Source organism: Pristiophorus japonicus, chromosome 9 (assembly GCF_044704955.1).
Source record: "Pristiophorus japonicus isolate sPriJap1 chromosome 9, sPriJap1.hap1, whole genome shotgun sequence".
Taxonomy (NCBI): domain Eukaryota; kingdom Metazoa; phylum Chordata; class Chondrichthyes; family Pristiophoridae; genus Pristiophorus; species Pristiophorus japonicus.
In genome coordinates, this window is record NC_091985.1 from 64,445,210 (window position 1) to 64,472,686 (window position 27,477).

General features: G+C 43.3%; 1 protein-coding gene across 1 annotated transcript in view; it reads left to right on the plus strand.

The window, feature by feature from the left end:
* The window catches only part of utp25 (UTP25 small subunit processor component), a 37,597-nt gene extending 28,967 nt beyond the window's left edge, over positions 1–8,630 (plus strand). The window contains exons 10-12 of the mRNA XM_070888696.1: positions 4,813–4,925; positions 6,891–7,136; positions 7,908–8,630. Coding sequence (XP_070744797.1) covers positions 4,813–4,925; positions 6,891–7,136; positions 7,908–8,154 — 606 coding nt within the window. The 3' untranslated portion in view covers positions 8,155–8,630. The remainder of the gene's footprint in view (positions 1–4,812; positions 4,926–6,890; positions 7,137–7,907) is intronic.
* The last annotated feature ends 18,847 nt before the right edge of the window (positions 8,631–27,477 follow it).

A 27,477-nucleotide genomic window follows, 5' to 3' on the forward strand; every position in this document is an offset into this window, starting at 1 on the left:
TGGTGGAGAACGGACTATCTTAGAAATCGCAATTCTCCACATTTTATTTTTCTGCAGTTCTAGTGAGATAGAACAGTTCTACTTTAGAACAGAATTTTTTCTTCAAAAGGGGGCATGTCCGGCCACTGACGCCTGATTTCAAAGTTTCCACAGTGAAAACGTACTCCAAACTAAAGTAGAATGGAGTAAGTGAAGATTTTTGTAGAACTGAAAAAACCTGTTCTACACATTAAAAAATCAGGCGCAGGTTACAAATTAGGCGTCCAGAAGGAGGAGGGGGGGGGGGGGGGAAGGGAACTCATTAAATTCTACAATCAATCCTTATTTATACTTATACAAATATTATACAAATAAATCCAACCTGAATAAACATTTATAAGCAAAGAAAAGATGAAATAAACCATCTTCCTACCTGTGAAAGTGCTTCAGCCATCGTTCGAAGGAAACCGCCGTTTGTTGCCGCGCAGGGGAGGGAGGGGAAGGAGACAGCGGCTTGTTGCCGTGGAGGGAGGGGAGGGGAAGGAGACAGCGGCTTGTTGCCGTGGAGGGAGGGGAGGGGAAGGAGACAGCGGCTTGTTGCCGTGGAGGGAGGGGAGGGGAAGGAGACAGCGGCTTGTTGCCGCGCAGGGGAGGGAGGGGAAGGAGACAGCGGCTTGTTGCCGTGGAGGGAGGGGAGGGAGGGGAAGGAGACAGCGGCTTGTTGCCGTGGAGGGAGGGGAGGGGAAGGAGACAGCGGCTTGTTGCCGTGGAGGGAGGGGAGGGGAAGGAGACAGCGGCTTGTTGCCGCGCAGGGGAGGGAGGGGAAGGAGACAGCGGCTTGTTGCCGCGCAGGGGAGGGAGGGGAAGGAGACAGCGGCTTGTTGCCGTGGAGGGAGGGGAGGGGAGGGGAAGGAGACAGCGGCTTGTTGCCGTGGAGGGAGGGGAGGGGAGGGGAAGGAGACAGCGGCTTGTTGCCGCGCAGGGGAGGGAGGGGAAGGAGACAGCGGCTTGTTGCCGCGCAGGGGAGGGAGGGGAAGGAGACAGCGGCTCGTTGCCACGCAGGGGAGGGAGGGGAAGGAGACAGCGGCTTGTTGTCGTGGAGGGAGGGGAAGGAGACAGCGGCTTGTTGCCGTGCAGGGAGGGGAGGGAGACAGCGGCTTGTTGCCGTGGAGGGAGGGGAAGGAGACAGCGGCTTGTTGCTGTGGAGGGGAGGGAGGGGAAGGAGACAGTGAGAAGGGAAGCCTCAGTGCTGATGTGCTGATGGCAATGTGATTTTATTAAAAAATGTTCAAAAATTAAACAGCTACAAAGAACTACAAAAATGGCCGAGTGCCAATGTTTTTTTTCACACTGAGCATGCACGAACGCTCCAACGCGCACGCGCAGCGTTGCCGGCAGGAAAAAACTAATTTAAATAGTACCCGCCCCCTTCCACGTACAAAATCGGCGCGAGTGTAGGCTCCGCCCCCCCCCCCCCCCCGGGCGCCACGCCAAACAGACAAGGAGCTGCAAAGCGCTCGAGAATAGCGCGTTTTTTTTCTGGCGCCGTTTTAGGCGCGAAAAACGGGCGCCCAGCTCGGAGGGGCGCCAGTTTTTTATCCTGTGGAAACTTGGGGCCCCCCATGTGGAGACAGTGGATACTTTTGTACTTGATACATTTTGTTCCATTTTAGTGGAGTGTATTTTCAAAGAAGCATGTATTTGACCTTTTTAAAAATAGCACATTTTGAATGGTCATCTTTCTTTAACCACTCTTAACCTTGTGTGGCCAAGAACCCTGGGGAAACTAGTTTAGATCTATATCTCTGCGATTACTACTTTAGCTGCTCATGAAGTTTCTACTCCAGAGGACAGTTTTAAGAACATAAAAATGAGCTAAAGTAGGCCATACGGCCTCTCGAGCCTGCTCCGCAATTCAGTAAGATCATGGCTGATCCGATCATGGACTCAGCTTCACTTCCCTGCCTGCTCCCCATAACCCCTTATCCCCTTATCGTTTAAGAAACTGTCCACTTCTGTCTTAAATTTATTTAATGTCCCAGCTTCCACAGCTCTGAGGCAGCAAATTCCATAGATTCATAACCCTCAGAGGAAATTTCTCCTCATCTCAGTTCTAAATGGGCGGCCCCTTATTCTTAAAATCATGCCCTCTAGTTCTAGTCTCCCCCACCTGTGGAAACATCCACTCTCCATCCACCATGTCAAGCCCCCTTATAATCTTATACATTTTGATATGATCACCCCTCATTCTTCTGTATTCCAATGAGTAGAGGCCCAACTTACTCGACCTTTCCTCATAAGTCAACCCCCTCATCCCCAGAATCAACCTACTGAACCTTCTCTGAACTGCCTGCAAAGCAAATATATCCTTTCGTAAATATGGAAACCAAAACTGCATGCAGTATTCCAGGTGTGGCCTCACCAATACCCTGTACAGCTGTAATAAGACTTCCCTGCTTTTATACTCCATCCCCTTTGCAATAAAGGCCAAGATTCCATTGGCCTTCCTGATCACTTGCTGTACCTGCATACTATCTTTCTGTGTTTCATACACAAGTACCCCCAGGTCCCGCTGTACTGTGGTACTTTGCAATCTTTCACCATTTAAATAATAACTTGCTCTTTGATTTTTTTTCTGCCAAAATGTATGACCTCACGCTTTCCAACATTATACTCCATCTGCCAAATTTTTGCCCACTCACTTAGCCTGTCTAAGTCCTTTTGCAGATTTTTCTATGTCCTCGCACATTGCTTTTCCTCCCATCTTTGTATTGTCAGCAAACTTGGCTACGTTACACTCAGTCCCTTCTTCCAAGTTGTTAATATAGATTGTAAATAGTTGGGGTCCCAGCACTGATCCCTGTGGCACCCCACTAGTTACTGGTTGCCCACCAGAGAATGAACTATTTATCCCCACTCTGTTTTCTGTTTGTTAGCCAATCTTCTATCCATGCTAATATATTACCCCCAACCCCATGAACTTTTATCTTGTTCAGTAACTTTTTGTATGGCACCTTGTCAAATGTCTTCTCGAAGTCCAAATACACCACATCCACTGGTTCCCCTTTATCCACCCTATTCATTACATCCTCAAAGAATTCCAGCAAATTTGTCAAACATGGCTTTCCCCTTCATGCTGACTCTGCCTGGCCAAATTTTGCTTTTCCATATGTCCTGTTAATGCTGCTTTAATAATGGACTCCAATATTTTCCCAACCACTAATGTTAGGCTAACTGGTCTATAGTTTCCTGCTTTTTGTCTGCCTCCTTTTTTGAAAAGTTGGCATTACATTTGCAGTTTTCCAATCTGCTGGGACCTCCCCAGAATCCAGGGAATTTTGGTAAATTACAACCAATGCATCCACAATCCCTGCTGCTACTTCTCTTGAGATCCTAGGATGGAAGCCATTGGGTCCAGGGCATTTATCTGCCTTTAGTCCCATTATCTTACTGAGTACCACCTCCTTAGTGATTGTGATTGTGTTAAGTTTCCCCCCCCCCCCCAATGTTGACTATCCACTGTTGGAATATTGTTAGTGTCCTCTACTGTAAAAACTGATACAAAATACTTCTGCCATCTCCATGTTCCCCATTACTAATTCCCTGGTCTCGTCCTCTAAGGGACCAACATTTACTTTAGCCACTCTCTTTTTATATACCTATAGAAACTCTTGCTATCTGTTTCTATATTTTGTGCTTTTATAGTCTATCTTTCCTTTCTTAATCATTTTTTTAAATCATTCTTTGGCTTTTAAAAGCTTCACAATCTTCTGTCCTCTCACTAGTTTTGGTCACTTTGTATGCCCTTGTTTTTAATCGGATACCGTCCTTTATTTCTTTAGTTAGCCATGGATGGCTTTCTTTTTTCTTGCACCCTTTGTAGTCCGCAGCCGCTCTGCTCTCGTGCTGCTGGCCTCCTCGCTTCTGTTTGGTAACTCATCTATAGCATGATGAAGATCTTGGCCTGGATTTTGCGGTGATAATGAGGGTGAAACTGTTAGCATTTGCTGCCTTTACCCCTTTCAAACTGACCGTAATTTCAGGATTTAGCACATGCATAGATAAATGTGGAAATCCTGACGTTGCGGTCTGTCCCTGCTCCACCACGGGCTGGGCTGCGTTGTGGAACTCCCCACATCTGGTAATCAGTTGAACAGACGAAAACTTGAGCGTTTCCACTGTAATATCGCTGCTAAACACCCCATAAATTTAAGCCTTGTTGGAATAGATGTAACTGGGGTTTTAATGGCGTATTGACTGCACAACTGTTATGCGCCTGAAAAACTTACTTTATATTTGTGGAATGTCAAATTTCTCCATTATGATAAAAAAATTACTAGATTATTAAAATAATTTTTAAAATTAAATTAAAGTTTGATATTTTAGCTTCTATCTTAAATGAAATGATGAAGTGCTTTTTATTTTCTAGTTTGCTGTCTGAGAATTCTTAAATGTGATTGGCTGCTTAGACAGCTTGATGACATCGCTGCTGCTGTACACTAAGGATCCCCTTTTGATAGCACTGCAATCAAATTAAGGTCGAGAAAGCTAAAGTATTTGCCACAGAGATCGCAAGACCTTTGTGGGCAGCTTTCTTGGAGGTCCATGTCGCTTTGCTGCTGACCGCAAATTCCGGGCTCATGAGTGTGTTGTGTCGGGAACTTGGATTATTTGTGTTTGTGCGGCAGCATATGGGTACAGTTATACATGTGTTTCTCTTCCCCCCCCCCCCCCCCCCCCCCCAAGGAAAAGACAGGTTACTTAAGGCACTTTGTTAAATGAAATTTTAATTGGTCAGTAGGAAAAAGTTAAGAGGTTTTGTTTGTCTTTTAGGTGGCAGTAAGAAACATGCCTCAAACTGGTTCAATCTGCCATGTTGTTGTGCAGTTACCACATGTTTTCCAACGACTCGACATCTCCAGCTTCACAGGTTTGCCTGATGCAAGGTAATCCATCATGTATAGGAATTCTCTTGTATTACAGAATGAATTGGATAGAGTTTGAATCATATCTTTAGTGTTACTTGGGGCTGGTGGGGTGAGGGGAAGGCGGGTTGTTATCGAGACTAGAGATGACTGTCAGACGAATGGGACACATTACCATTTCAGGCACCTAACATTGGGGCTCCTAACTTGGGCTGCATGAGTAGTTTCTTAGTAAAACTTTGCCATAACAATAGCCTCAGTGGTAAACTTGGAAGAACATTTTTCACAACAGCCATCCCTTTGGTAACTGAGTAGACTGGGAGTTTGTGGATGATCAGGAAACCGTTTGTGTTGCAGGCCTACATTTGTGGGAAATCTGGGACTGACCAAGTTGAGTTTAACTAGCAAAGTGTTTCAGTCCTTGCGTATCAGCTTGGCTTAGTTTAGTTGGTAGCACACACTCTTCCAAGTCGAAATGTTGTAGGTCAAGCCCCACAATAGATTTGAGCACACAATCTAGGCTCTATTGTAGTGCAGTACTGAGGGAATACTGCATTGTCTGAGGTGCTGTCTTTCAAATAAGATGTTAAACTGAGACTCTGTCTACTCGAGTGGATATAAAATGCCCCATGGCACTATTCAAAGAGCAAGAGAGTTCTCCCGGTATCCCAACCAGCATTCCACCCTCGCTCAAAAAAAAATATTCATATGCTGATTGTGGGATCTTGTTATGTGTAAATTGGGTGCCAAGTTTACCTACCTAACCGTGACTGGCATAATAAAAGTAATCCATTGATTGTAAAGCACTGTGGGACATCATGAAGAAGTGTTTTGAAGTGTCATATGTACATGGTATGCTAAAGCATTTTTTAAAAGAGATTATGGGGCCAAACTTCAGGGTCTCAGGAAAGACCCGTTACTGCCCATTTACGGTGGCCATATGGCAGAATCCTGTGGCTGCCACTTTGTGCTCAACTGGCCGACCCGTCCCAAATTCAGGTCGGAATTTTTGGCCTGAACCCGATTCCACCCCGATGCTGATGACTGCCGGAAACACGTCATCAGAGTGCGCACTGTCGCTCTCCCGGGGATATGGGAAGCGGGCAGGGAAGTGGACCTGAGTCCATAATCAGATCAGCCATGATCGTATTAAATGGCGGAGCAGGCTCGAGGAGCTCTATGGCCTACTCCTCCTATTTCTTATGTTCTTATCTTAATTTATTCATCCAGATAAACTCTACAGTTCCCCCCCCCCCCCCAAAAAAAAAAAGCAGCATTTAACTGTTTCTTGAATGATTCCAGAATTTTCACCTCTATATTACATGGTGACAAATCAGTAAGATCATCCAAGGGAAGCTGTTTGAACAAAGTCTATGTCTGCTACTGATGAACAGTTCTGACGGTTTGCCATAGTATTGCAATATAGTGACATTGATGATGTGCTGCAGGCAGTGGCAAGATCTGGAAAATGGGTGCTACAGGACCATGTACTGAATTAATGGCTTAATGCAATGTACCACTTTTACACTTTGTTGCAAAAATGTTTAACTCTAGTGGAATGGTTTACAAGATTGATCAGAACTCAAGGTGAAAGAGAAACTAAAGTGAGTCAGTTGATAAACTCTAAGGAGCTGACTGTTATTAAAGAAAAAGCAGTAGATGCAAATATCCTGATGTAATTCCACTGGTAGAGTCTGAAATCTGTTAAGAAAGACTTGCATTTATATAGCGCCTTTCACAACCACCGGACATCTCAAAGTGCTTTACAGCTAATAAATTACTTTTGGAGTGTTGTCACTGTTGTAATCTTTTATAGTAACTGTAGCAAAATGCCCAAATGTAGAATATTAAGTATTTATTGATGACACTTAAAAAAAAAAAAATGTAACCTCAACAATTAGTAATACAACAAAGTAGTGATTGTACTGTTTAATATCAAATCATAGAATGCTTTCAATACATTGATTGGATTTTTTTTTCCTTAAGGTTTGAATTCTTTATCGAGAAGATTTTACCTCAATATAGAGAAGCAGTCATGTCCCACACCTTAATATACGTACCTGTTTACTTTGATTATGTGCGACTGAGAAACTACTTCAATCGTGAAGAAATTAATTTTTCTCATATTTGTGAATATAGCAAAAAATCCACAATTAATCGAGCAAGATACCATTTCCTGAAGGGGGAGAAATCTTTCCTCCTATTCACTGAACGGTTCCATTTTTACAAAAGGTACGATTCCTGTAATTGAAGAAAAAGCTCATACAGTAATGCTTTGAAATTGTCAGATTTACACTTATTATTTACCCATGTGCGCTCTCACTAAACATTGAATAGTATTCTTGTATCTGTGATGTTCACAATAAAGACAGTATTTTCAGTCTTGGAGGTGTTGAGAAAACAAGAGGTTACAATTTTAGTAACTTGCTGATCTGGTTCTGACAAATTGGATCAGCATAGCCTTGTGTTGAAACCCAGTGTCAGACTTAAAGGTCAACAGGCAAATTTACATGGATTAATTAACATGACCTATTTTCACATTTCCTTTGAGTCTCTTTTTAATTAAAAATTGTGAACAGGTGGGAGGCAGTGGCCAGGACTCATAGTTTACCACCTTATCTACAACCACCATTTTTACGCTGTATTCAAAGTGTAGGCAACTAGGTGTGTTTTGGTATTGTGTGTTCCCTTTTTAGCTCCTTGCCCTATTCAATGGAGTTTCTCATCAAATTAAAGATATTTGGTCTATGGCAACTTATGAAAGCTGTTTTAAGAATATAAAATCAGTTATAAATGTACATTTCAAGCAAGTCCACTGGTGGTACAGGTAGTTCCATCTAATAAGTGTTGCTATTTTAAAATGTAAACCTGCATATTCTAGCAGTGGATATCTAATGGCATACTATTGTTCTGAATAATCTTTGGAACGGTTGAATATATTCTGTCATGTTTATTGTTAAGTGTTTCTAGCTTTGAATAATTTTAAACTTTTTTTTTATGTAGGTACACAATTAAGGGCATCAGACATCTGATTTTCTATGAGCTTCCTACATATCCACATTTCTACAGTGACATTTGCAACATGCTGAAAGCAGAAAACAGAGGTGATGAAGCTACATGGACTTGCACTGCTTTGTATTCCAAGTACGATGCTCAAAAGCTGATTCCAGTGGTGGGGGCAGAGCGTGCTGCCCAGATGATTCAGTCTAAGAAATCTGTCCATTTGTTTGTAACAGGAGAAAACTTGTAACAGGACTGGCAATATTCAACCAACTTTGTGATGCTGGAGTCATGTTTGAGATTTGAGATTATATCCAAATTACTAGCCTATTTTTCTTATTCGGAGGTGACAAACCTGTTGTGCATTTTTTTGTCTTTTTACTTCAGGAAAACAACAGTGTCATTTTATTTCCTTTTTGTGAAAACTTTGTGTACTTTCAAACTTGTAGATAATATTCCATGTAAAATATGACACTGATTTTTATTTTTAAATACTGTATTCTCTGGATCCATAATGTAAGAGTATTCTCTGGAAACATCCTGAGATTAGACTAGTAGTAATAAATAACTCAAACAGAAAATAGCAGAGTTCAAATGAACTGCAGTGCTGTTTATAATTTTCTGTAATCGTGGTCAATTATGTATTTTTTTTTAAACTAGTAACGCAGTTTTTAATCTAATTTTCATAGGCTATGATGTCTAGAGCTGTGAAAGGTACTATATAAATGCAAGTTATTTTTCTACAGCTATTGATCAATTGTGATCTTCTATAAATTGCAGCATCTAATGTCAGTGGATTTTTAGCTTTATTCTGTAGTTTTGCTTCTGTTTGAACCATATGTATTGCAATAGGCAAAGAAAGATGTATAGCTCTTAGCAAAATGAATTTAGATAGTTTCCAATGGTTGAAAATCAAACAAAACTGCTCGTGAGCCAGCCTTGTTTCATAAGGATGGGCAGTTCAAGATACAGAACTGTAGGAGTAAATATGAGTCATTGTTCACTGGGTCCAAGTATATTGGGGGGAGGGGGAGATTTTGATAATTGGAATATCCCAACTTTAATAGGTATGTGTGGGTGCACACATTTTTCAAGAACATTTCTTCTGAAGGCTGAGGTGATGCAGAGAGTTAAAACACTGCCCATTCACTTGGCAATACCACTTCACATGCAGGCTTAATCCGTTATTGTGATTTCCTGGTCTTGGCTATTTAAGATCAGAGATCTCGTAATTTCCCCAAGGTGAGGAGGTAGAGTCATCACTTGGCTGCCCATAGTGGGTTAAGTTGTTTGCAGAGAAATATTGGATGTCTAGAAGGAGGTAATTGGCTTCCTTACTAGGCCTTAGAAAATGTACTGTACTGAGAAGGGGAAAGTGTAATATTTTATGCTTCATCTACAGTGGTTTATTTTAAGGATATAATGGCCCTGAAATTCCGGCCTCCCCGAGTCCGTACGAAGTTTGTACGGACCCGGGAAGGCATCGGAAAAGCCGGTTTTCGGCACGCAATGCGCATGCGTTGAAAACCGGCTTTTCCGATCTGTAACATTTCTGGCTTGACAGATCCCCTGCAGATCGGGAGCGAGGACATTTGTAAGTGCAAATTTCCGATATTTGCGCATACAAATGTCCTCAAAAATCTTGTGCCTGAAAAAGCAGGCATATAGCCTACTTTTACAGGCGCAAGTGTTTAAACACAAACATATAAAAATAGTTATGAAAACATATTTTATCACTAAAAACCCTCCCCACAACGGTAAGTTTATTTTTTTAATTTTCAAATCTGGAAAATATATATTTTTTTAAGACATTAATAACTTTAATTTAAATGAATGTAGTGTATAGTTTCTATTTTTTAATTAGTGTTTGGGGCGGTGTTTTGGGTGTTTCGGGCTGTTTCTCAATGTAATACGAGTTTAGGACCTTTTCAGAACTCTTACTATGATACTTTACCCAATTGGCTGCCCAGAGCCAAGTGACTCCAGCTCCAGGCCTGTGCACGTCCCGATGTGCACGCGTGCGAATCGCAGTCAGCTCGGGCCACAGCATCGGAAAGTCAAACGTGGGCAGCAGCTCAAGGTAGGTGTGTTTTTTTTTCTCTCAAATGTCCGCGGGAAGGCCAAAACGGAATTTCAGGTATTCACTGTTGTCGAGAGCAGTTAGTGCCTCATCCTACTTTTGTCAAATTTCATTAGTTAAATGTATTCCATGCCATTAATGTGAACAGGAAAGTGTATAGAATTGTTTAGTTTTATGGAAGAAATCTTCTTCATATTTAAATTTTCCCCTTCCTACTTTATATCTGTGTTGGGGGTATAGTTTCATAGGTACTAACAGGTCCAGTTCCATCCAAGAGGCCATTTTGCATGCGAGAGCCCAAATTGAGTTTTGGCAGTTAATTAAATGTAAGAGGGTTTTGTGGTTGAGTGTAATTTGGCTCTTATCCAACATTCATTCTTGCATAGTCGGAATTTTAATTTTAACACTTCCTAACTGAGAAATTCTGAAGCCAATTGCAGTACCCCAAATAATGTCATGGTTAACCAGCATAAACTGGGAAATGAATGGCACTATCTGGTCTGTATGGCTTATTGCTAAATCATCTGATGCTTTTACCCACTAAATCAGTATGAATCTTTATAGGCGTTGGGCAAGTTTACTAACATTAAGTATATTAGGATACAAAGTCACATTGGACTGCAGTTCTCAAAAGCTTTGAGAAACAATCTTGTTGCCCAGAATGAATTACAGTATATCAAAAATGTTTGCTTTAACCAAGCTCTAAACTGTAATGTCCTTCCTCTCACCCATTCATAGATTTTAAGTAAGTTTGGAAGAATTATCGGTCATGAAGTATTAAGTATTTTAAATTTCAGCTGTGTGAGGACTAGGACCTGGAGGTTAGAATGGGAATAAATATGAGCTTAGTATTATGCTTTGACAAAATGGTAGCGTTTGGGAGGGTGAGCTCCTATTTGGTTTTCCCAATGTAGAGAAGACCACAATTAATACAGTATATTGTATTTGAGAAAATACAAGTAAATTACCATATTGCACAAATGTTTGAAGCCCTGGACAATGGTTTGGAAGGAGGCGAATGGATAGGTACTGTAACTTCTGCCACTACACTACATTATAAGATGCCTGGGGAACAGTGAGCCAGGGGTCATGAAGAAAATGGATCCAGTGGAAAGATGATGTTTGATGGTGGAATCATGTAAGTGAGGGAAAAATAACTGAGTACAGTCTAGTGGGGTGGAAGGCAAGGACTGGGGATATGGAGGAGGAGGAGGAGGAGGACGAGGAGGAGGACGAGGAGGAGGACGAGGAGGAGGAGGACGAGGACGACTGCCAATGGAACCCTAAGGCATGTAAAGTAGCTCGCAATGGGCAGTGGTCTGTAAGTGCCCTCCACGTCCAAGTGCTCACGTCGTGCAACATTCTCTGGTCGAACAAGTAATATAGTAACTCATTCTATGGTCTGTAGAAGTCAATTTGAAGGGACAGTGGTTGTGATTGGGGTGACTTGAACTGCGATTTCCCACCCCCCACCCCACTCTATTTTGAGTGCCATTAGAATTCAAAATGACATTTAATGCCATGCCATGACATGTTGCCACAAATTTCAATACTAGATCACATTGCCCAATGTTTAGTTGTACTTGACTTTTCACTTGCCATCTCTGGTGGATTAAGAACATATGCCATTAAGCCGCTCAAACCTGTTCCGCCATTCAATTAGATCATAGCTGATATTTTTGTGCCATGATTGTGCAGTGACTGGCTCATTGGAAACAAAGGATATGGCCGTGCCACCTAGCTGCTGATACCTGCTGCAATTTCTCCACCCCGGCCGAGCAGCGTTACAACACCAGCCATACCGCAACCACTACCATTATAGAGCATACTATCAGGGTTCTGAAGCAGCGTTTCTGCTGCCGTGACTGCTCGGGAGAGGCATTTCAGTACTCCCCTGCAGAGTGTCCATCTGCACAATGTGGCCATCATGAGAATCCAGCCATTACCACCAGGGATGGATGATCCACCTTAGGAGAATGACAATGATGAGGAGGAAGATGAGAATCTTCAGCCAAGGAGGCGGCAGCTTGACACTTGCGGCGAGAAGGTCTGCTCATCAAGAGACTCCTCACTCATCGATTCTAGTGAACAACGCAAGACGTGCTGAATGGCCAGCCTGTTCACCTGACCCTCTGCTGAAGACATTATGCCCCACCCTTCAAGCCTCAGTCTATATAAATTGCAACACAATAATGTGATAAATCAAAATTTTTATTCACAACACTTTACAGTTTGCTGTGTAAAGAAGCACAAAAGGACACCATCATCCACAGCAAATAATGCAAACAAGACCCCTTCAAAGATTCTCATCCACATCCAGGTGCAACTATTTACATTAGTTCATATTCAAACAAGGTCAGTATCTCTGGCCACTATCTCTCAATTCTTTAGTGGGTCCTGCTCAGTGATTTCCCACCCCTTTTATCTTCCCCGCCTCCCATGCCACTGCTTCTCAATGGGGGTCTAGGTTGGTGGTAGAAGGTTGCTCTGGGTGCGCTGCTGCAACACGGGATGGTCTAGCAGGATGTCCCTGACCAGCTCGGGGCCTGGCTGTGGCCTGCATCACCTCAGTAGCATTCTGTAGTGGATGGGTTGCAGAGAGTGGCAGGTGCAAGGGTGGAACGATAGCGTCCAGAGAGAGGACATCATATTCCAACAGGCCCAACACGCTGCTACTCCCCCGGGCCAGAACCTCAGCATCTGGCTGAGCACAGATTGCTGCCCTGCTTTGGCAATATTAGGATCCTGTTTGACTGGGGCCCCAGACACACTGGCAGTGGTCAGTGCCTGTGTGGCATCCAGTTGGCTCTGCATCAAGGCAGATTGCACCAAGAGCACATCACCAAGCTGATTTATGCCACCACGCACTGACGACATAACAGTATGCAGGCCTGGTGCTCAGTGGCTACTGCCATGTCAGCCATAGCCTGTGCTACCATGTCTGGGATCCCATGGTCACTTGTGGCATCCAACATTCATTGGTATCTACCAAACAGGGGCGCCATGGCCTGCTCAGAGGCATGTGCAATAGTTGAGGTGAAGTCCTCCACCCTCACAACTAGTGCATCGAGACTCTTGGGCACCCTTGCCAATGCACCCACCTGTGCATTCACAATGACTGTCTTGCGACAACCTCCAATTCAGGAGCATCACTCAGGCGTCCACTCTCCCTCCGCGGAGCTGGCCCCCCGGGGCTTCCCTTCCCCCGTGACATTGCTGCAGGCCACTGCGTTCCAGACCATCACCCACCTCCATCTCCCCGACAACGCCTTCCACCAATAAGTTGCCGGCCTCGCTCTCTGAAGCTGCTGTATCCTCTAATGTCCAGTGAGGTGTCCTCCACTTCCTCCTCTCCACCATCACCCGCAGTGGGAGGCTGATCTGTAGGCTCCTGTCCATCGGGATCATCATCTGAGAGCACAAAAGCCAGAGAAGAGTGGCCACGACTGGGAATGGTGTTCAGAAATGCCAGTCTCTTGGAAAATGGAGAAGGATTGTGGTGTCAGGACTGAGTGGCCTGCTGGACGCTGCAAAGGAACTCAACATACCGTGCGCCTATCAGGGTCGAGATGTGTTCCTCCAACGCAGTTACAGGTTGCAGATCAGGGTCCCCTCCGGTCTGCATCTGTTCCCTTCTATATTATGGGTGAGTTTGGCCTGCAAGATTAAACAGAACATCAGAGTTAGTGCCCTTCTATCTGTCTGCCTGAAGTGCCTTATATAGATCAGAACATGTTACTGTATTAGAGTCTTCACAGGTTAATGTAATTTTGATTAGCTGCGAGTACTTGGTGTGGCAATGCTTGAATGAGCAGGTGAGGACTTAACTGTAACAGTATGAAGACTGAGGAGGTAACAAAATGGGATGAGTCTCAGCAACGGAATACAAAGGTTAATAGTGCATGCAGACCCTTGGAGTGAGTGAGGCTACAAATGCAAATGTTGCATCTCACCCACGTAGAGCATGGGGTCCGATATATTCACATTACGGAGAGACTGCACATTGAACTCGGAGCATAGCATGCTCCAGTTAATGTTAAAGATACTCTGCCTCAGCAGCCGCGTCATGTCATTCCACTTGCGACATTGGGCCGCTGTTCTGGGCACTGTCTCACTAGCTCAGACTCGGCGACTTTCCGCCATAGACGTCAATGTCTGGGGCTGTGGCCTCCTGCCAGCCTTGGTCCACAGCAACTCCCGTTGCCTCTGCAGGGCATCAAGCAGTGTATCGACGGTGACTGCTGCATCTGCCCTCGGTGCGTAGGAAGTGAATATAAGCAAAAAGCAGTGGCACACCCAATCACCACCTGAATTGCAGCCACATGGTGCCAGTTTCGCGGTTGGCAGCAGGACCTACTGCCTAGCGGTAAAATCTCCATTCAGACAGTGTCCCCGCCTCAAATGACGGTACCGAATTTCAATCCCTGGGTATTTGCCATGTGGGCATTTCAACCAGCCACTGCAGTATTACACCAATGCATTGTGCTAATTCATACGCAATAACAGTAATTTAAGTGATTCACATTCACCTCCCAAGGGTACCTCTCAGATTTTTTTTTTCCTTTTCCCCTCCTTGTGTCAGCTGTGGCTCAGTGGGTAGCACTCTCGTCTGAGTCAGAAGGTTGTTTCTTCAAGTCCTACTTTAGGGACTTGAGCACAAGTTGACTGACACTCCAGTGCAGTGCTGAGGGAGCTCTTCACTGCCGGAGGTGCCATCTTTTGGATGAGATGTTAAACCGATGTCTGCTCTCTCAAGTGGACGTAAAACATCCCATGGCACTTTTTCGAAGAAGAGCAGTGGAGTTATCCCCGGTGTCCTGGCCAATATTTATGGATCCAGTTATTTGCACTGTTTCTGGTTGGTACTCTATTATCACATGATCTGATTGCTGATTGGTCTCTGGAGGATAAGCCACACCCAGATGTTTCTCTGGCGTGTGTAATTGGAACCACCCAGCCCAAGTTCTGAGTGACTTTGCAAAGTGTAATTCGAGCATTCTGACTTCAGAACTCCCCTGCAAGCTGTCGGAGAGGATAGAGCTCCCAGCAAAAGCCTCCCAAATCCCTGATCCCAGCCTGATGTGTTCATAATAAAGGATGAAACTCTGTACTATGTACAATGAGCAAGTGTGACCTTAGCTCCTTTAATAAGACTTCAGAGTGCAGGTGGCCTGCTTATATACAGTGCTCCCAAGGGATGCTGGGATCCCTTGGGACTCCAACAGGAAGGCCTGCTGGTGGTCATGTGATACAGGTTGCAAGAGGTTAAATACATAACACATAACCAAGTGCATATCTCCCCCAGCCCCCCTGCCACTATAGATGGGACTTGGTGCATGGGTCATGAATTGTTAACCGGTTTATTGGCTATGAAGTGACAGTATCTCTCTCTCTCTCTCTCTCCATCTCTCTCCATCTCTCTCCATCTCTCTCCATCTCTCTCCATCTCTCTCCATCTCTCTCCATCTCTCTCCATCTCTCTCCATCTCTCTCCATCTCTCTCCATCTCTCTCCATCTCTCTCCATCTCTCTCCATCTCTCTCCATCTCTCTCTCTCTCTCTCATTCTTCCCTCCCACGCCCAATTTGCACGCTCTTTCCCTTCCCCCCCATCTCTACCTCCCCGCTGCCTTCACTACCCCGCCCGCAGCCCCTCTCTCCCACTACCTCCGATGTTTTCCCTTCCACAGAAGGCCGCAATAATGCAAAGGCTGGAAGCAATGTTTCAGCAGTGGACTTCATTTGGACTCGTCGGGGCCCCACTTCCAGTTCCCGTTTCGGGTCCGAGGAATCTGCGCATGCGCGAGAAGAATCTGAGGCGGAGTCTGGGGGATGCAGGCTCAGAAAAAATACAGTGCATGTAGTCACTCTGAATATTTATCCCTCAATCAACATAACAAAAAAACAGATTATCTGGTCATTATCACATTGTTGTTTGTAGGAGCTTGCTTGTGCGCAAATTGGCTGCCATGTTCCCCATGTTACAACGGTGACTACCTCCAAAAGTACTTCATTGGCTGTAAAGCACTTTGAGATGTCCAGTGGTTGTGAAAGGTGCTATATAAATCCAAATCTTAAAGAAAGCATCCTCAAGTTGGGATGTTATTTCTCAATAGTTATCCCAGATTTTAGCCTGAGCATTTTAAATGCTCTCACTTCTCAGCATCAGTATAACACTTTTATGCAAAAAAAACTCTCAAACCCACACACAAAAGCATCAGTTTCTTTGATATGGGGTAGCAAACAACAGAAAAACTAAGTCAATTTGCTGATTTATTGGGGAAATGTATCATAAATGTTTTCCTTTTAATTTTGATTTTTTGTTGTAATATATCTTTGTCTCTACTCCTGTCTCAAAACTAATTGACTAAATGTAAACTAGCTCCTCATTTAAGCCCTGGCGGTTTGGACAAAACCGTTTCTGATGATATTTAAGAACATAATATTGCCAGTTATTCTTTGATCAAATGTCAACAGTGTTGGAAAAGATAAATTACTCTTCCCTCTCCAGTTTTCCTTACTTCCCAAGGGTAGTTGTGTAATCCTGACACAATTTACCCTGTAAGGGGAGGCATAAGTACAGGGGAAAAAAAAATTATGATGATCCAAGTGATCCTGTTCTGACCCTGATGCCATTTTTAGGCAGGTCAGTGGTCCAGTCTGTCCTGAAGTTGCCGATTGAAGGAGAATATAAAAGTTGCATGTCAGCTTTCATGGGATTTAAAAAAAAAAGGGTGGAACAATCTTAAAAAGCACAGCAACTGCTCTATTCGTACAATGAAACAGACCGTTATTGTGTGTAGAAGACTGTCGTGGCAGATACAGGTAGGTATTGGCGGACTGGACAGACAGATGGACAGCTGCAGTGGACTTTACAGTGCTCTAAATATTTATAAGTTCAAAAATAAACTAGCCTCTATCAGACAAACATATTGGGTTGGAATGAGTTATGAGTTGCAACACAATCTCATGGTTCAAATGACATTTCACTTGTGTTTTGCAGTTAACGTCATCCAAATCCCTTAATTATATTACAATTTTGTTACGTGCTTCAATCCAGCTGTTGTCTTGTACATTCTGAGATTTTCACATTGCTAGAAAATATTTGTATTAGGACATCCAGTTCAAACAGCAAAAATAAACATACTGATGATTACTGGTTCGGGGACTTTTGTTCAACAGCACATCTTTAAAAATTAATGCCACTGTACCTTGCAGCAAAGAGAATGATTGCATTGAGCAATTCAATAGGATCATTAAAACAATACTATGTTCAAATTTCATGGGGCAGGGAGAAGCAGAACTAGTCATTATACTGTAATCTGGCAGTAACCAAAATTCATTTATCTTCAAGCTGTCACAAATTTGAATGATTCTTTTTGAGGTTGCAAACACTGCAATCATGTAAATATGAGTCATTTATGAATGTTAACTATGTATTTCCAGGTTATAATGTAGCACTGATTAGCTTAATTGCGGACACATTAGACAAACCATTTATTTACAATGCAGAAAAGGCCAAATAAAATTAAAAAGCTCCTATGGTTGGAAATCTGAAATGATGACAATGCACAGTAGGCTCATCAGCCAAGAGAAAGACCCATTTTATAATCCGAGGCCCCACAATATTTCCACTGCAGCCTAAGGTATTGTACAAGTTCAACATTACCACCTTGCTTTTGAATTCTATACTTCTGCATACAAAACCAAAGATTCTGTTCTTTTTTCTGGCCTAATCTACTCGCAATGTTTTTAATGACATATATTTGTATGCCAAGGCCCCTCTGCTCTGCTACTCTATTAAAATATATTTCCTTTCCCTATTCTTTCTTTCAAAATCTAATATTTTATGAATATTAATTAATTTATTTGATGTTATGTGACTTGGAGAGAGATATACCCCCCCATTGAATTAATATTTTAGGCCTCTATTTTCTTTCCAAAACCTGTCGTCTGATTTTTCTCTCCTACCTTTTTTTTTATCTGAAGGAAGTAATTCATGCTGGGGTATGGTTCCTTGAAAATGGTACCTTGCCCAATGAGCTTAGACCAGTGTGTTAGTGGACTATTCGATCAAAGTGACTCTTAAGATATCTAATACATATTCCAGCAAGGGTCAGTAGACAGCATTTAGAAGCAGGAATCTAGGGTAATTGTTGTTTCTCTCCATAAACCAGTAATGCTGAGGCTGAGTGTGTGCCTTTACTGCGTTCCTAGCTAAGATCAGTTAATTCATTTTACCCTACTTTCAAGTCTCCTTAAATTCCACCGCTTCAACCATACCTCAAGTTACCTCTCCTAACCCCGCTCACAAACTCCTGCTTAGTATCCTTTGTAAACTGTTTTGGGGTGTTTCATTTTGTTAAAACCAGTATACCTATACCTATAAGTTGTTGGATTTTGATATTGAGTGACTCAGTATCACAACTTGCGCATTTACCTAGATTCATAAACTGAGTTAGATCTTTAGTGCTAAACCGCAGCAATGTGTGGTGGAAGTCAGCTAAAGACCTTATGAGCTGCGTTTTGTAAAAATGCTAAAACTAGTGCTACAGTGATGTACATAGGTTATATACTGTACACACCAATACTTCAGTGAGTTCCAAGACTAAGAATGGTTGGAGGACCGAAAGCCAATTGCACACAATGGTAGGAAAACCAGATTGTTCTCGACCTGACCAATCTCATTGCATTTTCTGAAGAGGTAACAGAGAGAGCAGACAATGGTAATGCAGTAGATGTAGACAAGTAGCAGAATGGATAGCTAGCTGGCTTCAAGACCGACAGCAGAGAGTAGGGGTAAAAGGTAACTATGCACAGAAGGTGGGTAGTGGTGTTCCACGATGATCAGTGCTGGGACCACTGTTCACAATTTATATTAACGATTTAGACTTTGGAAACAAAAACACAATTTCTAAATTTGCGGATGGCACCAAAGTGGGGGGATAGTCAATATTAAGGAGGACTGCAACAAATTACAAGAGGACATCAATAAACTTGCAGAATGGGCATATAATTGGCAAATGAAGTTCAACACAGATAAATGTGAATCATTACATTTTGGTAGGAAGTATAGGTAGGTCACTTATTACTTGGCGGGTACGAGTCTAGGTGGGGTAGAGGAACAAGAGGATCTCTGAGTACAAATACACAAATCACTAACAGTTGTGACACAGGTTAGGAAGGCCATTTAAAAAAAGCAAACCAAGCACTGGGGTTTATTTCTACAGCTATAGGGGCCGAAATTAGTCAACATACTGTCGCATATGCTGTCATCCGCCACACGGTGCCCCCGACAGCTTTTTCTGTTGGGGAACCTTGTTTTCTGTGTGTGAGCCATGGCATCACGGCGGCCCTCCAAGGGTAAGGCCCACTGCCGCCGCCGCCATTTTTTTTTTGCCAGCCGACTTCCAATCGGCCGGACAATTATGGCCCCGGGTTCGGCCGAGCCACCAACAGGCAGCCTGGCACCCCTTCCTGGGTACCAGGCCACAGGCCCGACCGAAACCCACCCGGTAGCTCAGTAGCCGAACCTACAAAATCGCTGCCTCTCTTCCTTTTAAATGAGGGGAGAGACGTGGTGACGGCACAAGCGCACTGACGTCACCACCGCTCCGCCGCTGAGTGACAGCGGAGGAGACTCAGTCCCATCCCAACTTCCGTCCCTCATCAGCACTTACCGTCGCACTTCCATCCCTATTATGACTGACTTCCGGTCTGGTCAAAAAAATCCGACAAAGACCTGAATATTGATCAAGAATCGACCTCTTCCCACACGGCGGCAAGAACAGTTAAAAAAAATCGTAGATATACCAGGTTTCTGGCGGCCCTGAATTTCGGCCCCCAGAACTGTGCACAGTACTCTAATTGCGGTCTGATCAGGGTCCTATACAAGTATAACATAGCTTCACTATTTTTGAATTCTATACCCCTAGAAATAAACTCCAGTGCTTCATTAGCATTTTTAATTGCTTTGCTGACCCAAGATGGTGCTTTTAATGATTTGTTCACCTGTACCTGTAGATCCATTTGTTTTTCTACCCCATTCAATTTATTTTCTAATGTGTAGGTGATGTTTCTATTTTTCCTTCCAAAGTGCATCACCTCACATTTATCTATGTTAAAGTTTATTTGCCATTTAACTGCCCGTCTGCAAGTTTTCTAATGTCTTCTTGTATTATGTTGCATTCTTCCTTAATGTTAGTTATAACTCCCAGTTTGATATCAACTGCAAATTTTGATATTGAGTTACTTGTTCTTAAGTCCAAATCATTAATGTAAATTACGAATAACACTGGTCCCAGCACTGACCCTTGTGGAATATTGCTTACTACCTTCATCTAATCTGAATAACAATTCTTTAACCTATTCTTCTCTATTTATATTTTGTAGCTAATTTGCTATCCATTCAGCTACTTTGTCCCGACCCACATGCCCTAATCTTTTATCATGTGTCTACCGTGTGGTACCTTATCAAAGGCCTTTTGAAAATCCAAGCATACGACATATACTGCATTACCGTTGTCTACTCTTCAAAGAATTCTATCAGGTTAGTTAAGCATGACTTAGCCTTTTGAAATCCATGCTAACTTTTTAAATATGTTTTATGTTTCCAGATGCTCTTCTATCACTTCTTTTAGTATAGATTCCAGTATCTTTTCTATCACCGATGTTAAGCTGACTGGTCTATAGTTTATAATTTATTATATGTTTATAGTTTATATAATATATATATATATAAATAAACTAGTGCCTCTGCTAGCTCCTCCCCAATTTCCTTGAGCATGCATAGGTGCATACCACCCGAACCTGGGATTTTATCCTTTTTTATTTTTACTAGTCTCTTTGTTTTTCAAGATTTTCTCCCAGTTTATCTTCTTTAGTTCCACCTTCATTTCCTCACAATTTGCTCTTTTCCAAACTATTACCTTAGTCTTTGTCCTACTTATGTCACTCTCCTCTTAATCTTGAACTTTACTATGTTGTGGTCACTACTACTAAGATGCTCACCTACTCTTACTTCTTCTATCTGTTCTGGTTCATTACCATTACAAGATCCAGCAGTGATTCTTTTCTTGTTGGACTTCTTATATACTGAGTGAGAAAGGAGTCATGTATACACTGTAAAAACTCAATTCCTTTTTCTCTTTTCACTACCTCTTCCTGCATCAAGAGGTTTTTGAAGGGGATGTTGTTTTGGGAGAGTTGCAAAGAGCAAGGACACTGCTCAACCATTGATAGTGGATTGGGGGTGAGAAACAAACAGTAATGCAGCGTTGGAATAGCAAAGGGTGTAGGATGGGACAAGAAATTAGAAAAGATCACAAATGAGGTGGGCAAGATTGTGGAGGAATCCAAATATCATTGGGCACTTTGCAGCAGGAGTCATGAATAGCAATCAGTAGCTTGAATAAATGATTCCCCCCTCCTAATTACAATGCACCTAATTCCACTCAGCTAATGTTTGCTAACTCAGCACAGAACAGAGATGAAACTTCAACTTTATTGGTTGATGTGACTCAGACAGTGCAACAAATCACCAACTGACCCAATGGGAGAGAGAAAATATTTTCAAACACTTTTTAAAAGTTCTCTAGCCTTCAAAAAATAGTCTGAGGCAGTTTATGCAGACATTTAAGTTGAGTAATGAAATACAAAATTTTGAAATCACCTATAAAAATAATTGTTCCGATGAAGGGTCATCGACCTGAAACGTTATCTCTGTTTCTCTCCACAGATGCTGCCTGACCCACTGAGATTTCCAACATTTTCTGTTTTTAATTCAGATTCCAGCATCTGCAGTATTTTGCTTTTGTATAAAAATAATTGCTAATTTTGCTGTACAGTATTGAAGAGAGACTCTGAAATGTGACAAGATTGGAATAAGGGCCTGGTTTAGATTTTTTTTTTAAAACATGTTTGCTTAGAAGTTCAATAGAACTGTGGCTGGGAAAATATCCACACTACGGAGTGAATAGACAAAGATGGCCTTCCCTGGGTTTGTGTAAGGCATTGTCTGAGAAGGCCGTGTTTTCCATCTGCCAAAAATTGCAGTAGGCGGCATAACTCTAGAAAGAATACTCACCTACCTGATGGCATCTCTCCCGCGTAAAGTTGCACTCCGACACTGAGAGTAGGAGGGCAGCGTAACATGGACGCAGCCTGTGCGTAAGCGTACCTGTGATCACGTGGGCCTGGTCCTCCAATCAGAAAACAGATTGTCTTTCATTCATAAATTACTTCATTACTACAGCCTTTAAAATACATAAAGATTTAGGGGCTGAAATTGATGGCCTTACCGCCTACTGCTGCCGACTGCCACCGACATTCCTCCTCGAGTTGCGCCCAGTGCCAATTTTGATTTATACATTCCAGCTCCAAGGCTCCAGAAGGTACTGTTATGGGTTGGGATACCAGATAGTATTCCAACATGGAATGTCAATAGGAGAGAACCTAAACAGACCGCTGATAAGGCGGTGAGAAGAGACCAGAGAGACTTCATGGCACCAAAGGAAATGTATAACAAATCCCAACGTAATGATACCATTCTGGGAACGGTCTAAGATGGTCACGAGATCATGGCCTGTCAGTCAGAGCTCATGACCTGTCAATCCGGAGTAGTACTGATAAGGTAGTCCAATTAGGGAAGTAGTCCAATTAGAGATCTAGGGAGGTCTTGTCCGGGAACAGAGGGGTTTTTGAAATGTATAAAAGTTGTATGATTGTGCTGTTCGGGGAGCATCCCCACTCACAGGCGGCTGTGATGCGGGTTGTTCCCGGACGTTCGTAATAACGATCGTTATACTTTGCCATCCGTCTCTGTCTGCTAACTTCGAGAATTGCGACGTGGGCTGGGGCGAGCGTCGACCCTCTATATCAGTGGGCCCGCTCGTGGGAAAAGAAGCCTTCCCTCTCTTCCCCCAACAGTGACCTAATAGAGGTCTTTAAAATTATGAAAGGTTTTGATAGCGTGGATACAGAGAAAATGTTTCCACTTATGGGGAAGAGCATAACTAGAGGCCATTAATATAAGATAGTCACCAAAAAATCCAATAGAGAATTCAGAAGAAATTTCTTTACCCAAAGAGCAGTGAGAATGTGGAACTCGCTACCACAGGGAGTGGTTGAAGCGAATAGTATGGATACATTTAAGGGGAGGCTAGACAAGCATATAAGGGAGAAGGGAATAGAGGATTATTCTGATAGATTTAGATGAGGCAAGAGAGGAGGAGGCTCAAGTGGAGCATAAACACCGGCATGGACTGGTTGGGCCAAATGGCCTGTTTCTGTGCCGTATATCCTAGGAATCTATAAGGAATAAACAATTGTTCTGACGGAATAGCAACTTTTATTTCCAACAATTGGTGAGGAAATATAACACTGACATTACCATTATACACATTGACAGGATTTTAAATATCCCCAGTAAGGCTATAGTTCCAAAAGTATATAAAAATGAATTTTGATGTTTGTGGTAATTTAGGATTACAATCCTTAAAATGTAAGATAATAGCTTTGGCCGTTGTTTGAGGGACGCATGTCTTGTGCTATATTCCTACCATTCCCCAAGGACAAGAACTACTTAATGGAACAGTGTAGATTATATTCATAGCCTTAAGTCCTCGCATCATATGAAGAGATTGACAGGAATGCGAATTTCACCTTGAAGAAATCTGATTTTGCCTCAGTGGGCTTCATTAGCCCAGTGTTCTGCCGGAATAACAATGTTGATATACAGCTTAAAGCAATAGTGCCTGCATTTCTAAAAAAAAATTAATGTACTTATCCAGTACATTAATTCTCCAAAAGAGCTGAAATGATTTCCTTACTTAAAGCCTTCAGTTGCAATCCAGTGGTGGAGCACATTGTGTACCATTGTGTACGGCATGAGATGTGGAACTTCACTCTTCTTCTGAAAGCTGCCAGAAAATTAACTCTAAAACTGTTGAAAACTTTAGTATTTTTGAACTACTGTATTTCTTATAAGGAGTGATAACGCAACCCCACACTCTCGCAACTCACAAGGAGAGCGGATTGGAGATATAGGGCTAACGCAACCCTGATTCTCTGACTCGAGTTCCCCACAAGCAAACCCCAGGGGATTGGAAATCACAGAATCACCTTTAACAATAACAATCATTTAGGCTGTTATATAAGCACGATGGGTTGATTTCCTCTGTGTGTTAGAACAGGGGCATGTGACCAGTGTTGAGGTGTATTAATTACATGTATTAGTGAAATGGGTACAAATTTAGTTCATACTCGTAAAAGTGATCCTGGAAGTAAACATGTCTAGCCCATGTTAGAATCATAGAATGGTTACAGCAAGGAAGAAGGCCATTCGGCCTGTCAAACCCATGCCAACTCTCAGCTACTCCCGCTCCCATGCCCTTTCCCCGTAGCCCTGCAATTTTTTTTCTCCTGCAGATATTTACTTATCCAATACACTTTTGAAAGATAAAATTGAGTCTGCCTCTACCCCCTTTCAGGCAGTGAATTCCAGATTTTAACTACTTACATAAGAACTTGCTGTGTAAAAAAGTTTTTTCTTACATCACCTTTGGTTCTTACTGCAGTGATCCTGTGTTAACAAAAACCGAAAATGCTGGAAATCTTAGCGGGTCAGGCAGCATCTGTGGAGAGAAACGGTTGATGTTTCAGGTTGATGATCCTTTGTCAGAATTGGCAAAAGTTTGAAATGTAACAGATTCTTAAGGAAGTGCTGGGGCCCTGAAAGGGGGTTGGTTGGGATGGGGGCGGTGGAGGAAAGAACAAAAGGAAAGGTTTGTGATAGGGTGGAAGTCAGGAGATATTTGAGCGACAAAAGGGATGATGGGCCAAATTGAGATGGTAATAGCACAAGTTAGGAAACAAAAGATGAGTCTAAATAGGGTGTGAATGGTGGAATAATTACCAGCTGCCATGGGAAACATAAAAATAAAAAGGGAGGGGGCGTTCGTAAAAAAAAAAAGGGAGGAAAGGGAATAAACTGTGGGCAGAGGTTATGGTCTGAAATTGTTAAACTCGATGTTGAGTCCAGATGGCTGTAAAGTGCCTAAACGAAAGATGAGGTGCTGTTCCTCGAGCTTGCGTTGAACTTCATTTGAACAGTGTAGGATGGAAAGGTCAGAGTGGGACTGGAGTTTCGGGGTCACACTTATGGACTGAATGGAGGTATTCCACAAAGCGTTCACCCAATCTGCATTTGGTCTCCTCTAATACAGTTTACTAAATTGAAAGCAGTACAAGTAAATTGCTGTTTAACCTGGAAGAAGTGTTTGGGGCCCTGGACAGTGGGAAGGGAGGAGGTAAAAGGGCATGAGTTGCATCTCCTGCACTTGCACGGGAAGGTGCCGTGGGAAGGGGAAGGATGCTGGGGGTGATTGAGGAATGGACCAGGGTGTTGCCGTGGGAGTGGTCCCTTCGGAATGCTGAGGGGAGGGGAAGATGTGATTGGTGGTGAGATCATGCTGGAGGTAGTGGAAATGGCGGAAGATGATCTGTTGAACTTGAAGGCTGGTGGAGTGAAAGGTGAGGACAAGGGAACCCTGTCGTGGTTCTGAGAGGGAGGCGAAAGGGTGAGAGCAGAAGTGTGGGAAATAGAACGGACATGGCCAAGGGCCACATTAACCACAGCGGAGCAGAATCCTCGGTTGAGGAAAAAGGAAGGCATATCAGAGGCACTAGTGTGGAAGGTGGTGTCATCAGAACAGATGCGACAGAGAAACTGGGAGAATGGAATGGAGTCCTTATAGGATGCGGGGTGGGAGGAAGTGTAGACCAGGTAGCTGTGGGAGTCAGTGGACTTATAGTGAATGTCAATAGTTTATCCCCAGAAATGGAAACAGAGAAGTCGAGGAAGGGAAGGGAAGAGTCGGAGATGGACCATGTGAGGGTGAGGGAAGGGTGGAAATTGGATGCAAAGTGAATGAAATTTTCTAGTTCAGGGCGAGAGCAGGAAACGGCACTGATACAGTCATTGATGTACTGGATAAGGAGGTGAGGGAGGGGACCTGAGTAGGACTGGAACAAAGAATGATCCACAGATCGTACAAAAAGGCAGGCATAGCTCGGACCCATGCGGATTCCCATAGCAACACCTTTAATTTGGAGGAAGTGAGTGGAGTCAAAGGAGAAGTTGTTCAATGTGAGAACAAGTTCAGCCAGGCAGAGGAGGGTGGTGGTGGATGGGGACTGGTTGATCCTGTGTTAATGGTGTTTTTGCATGTTAAGGGCTTGCTATGCAGAAAATTAAGGCCATCTCTGACCACTTCCTTGTATCGCTCTCCACCCACATCCCCTTCCCCCACCCCAAAACTAGTTCCTTCTGTGTCCACTCTTGGAAAAAACACTCTCCCAACCCTCTTGCAACGGCACTTATGAAATCCCAACTGTCCAACATTTGGGCCTTTATTCATCAGGATATTTCTGCAACTACCATTCCGTACTACCATGCCCTCACCACCACCTTTGATGCCCTAGTCCTTATTTAAAAAATTGCTCTCTCTCACCCTAGCCGTTCCCCTGATACAGCCTCTTCTTCGTTCACTTAAGTCCAAGGGACACAGACTTGAACGGATACGGCGGACAACTGGTTTAGCTGTTAACTGCCAGATCTGGCTGGACCACATAAAGCATTATCGGGTCCTGCTCTTGTCTGCAAAAACTGCTCACTATTCCAGAATCATTCCAACGATTGTGTGGAGCTCACAGATGACTTTGTCTCTAAGATTGAGAGCATCCGATCAGCTGCCTCTGCCACTTCTCTTCCTTCCCCTAGCCCACCAGGCCAAACTACCTCTAAAGTTTCCCCCCTGCCCTAGCCCTGGAACTCACATCTATCTCCCCTCATGACCTCTCTGTGTTCACCTTGTCCATGAGACCCACTTCCTCCTCCCTGAACATTATTCCCACTAAACTGTTGATTACCCAACTTCCTTTTCTAGCTCCCATGTTAGTTGACATTGTAAATGGTTCTCTCTGCTCAGGTACTGTTCCTCTTCAAATCCTCCATCATCTTCCCTATCAGGAAAAACAACCTTTGACCCCTCCGTCCTTGCAAACTACCGCCCCATCTCCAACCTCCCTTTCCTCTCAAGTCCTTGAACGCATTGTCACCTCCCAAATCTGTGTCCATCTTTCCCAGAACTCCATGTTTGAATCCCTTCAATCAGGTTTCTGCCCCTGCCACAGTACAGAAATATCCTTTGTGACTGTGACAAAGGTAAACTATCCCTTCTCATCCTTCTTGCCCTATCTGCAACCTTTGACATGGTTGACCACTTGATCCTCCTCCAATGCCTCTCCACTGTTGTCCAGCTGGGTGGGACTGCACTCGCCTGGTTCCATTCTTATCTATCTCATTGTAGCCAGAGAATCACATGCAATGGCTTCTCTTCCCACTCCTGCATCATTACCTCTGGGGTCCCTAAGGATCTATCCTTAGCCCCCTCCTATTTCTCATCTACATGCTACCCCTCAGCAACATCGTCCG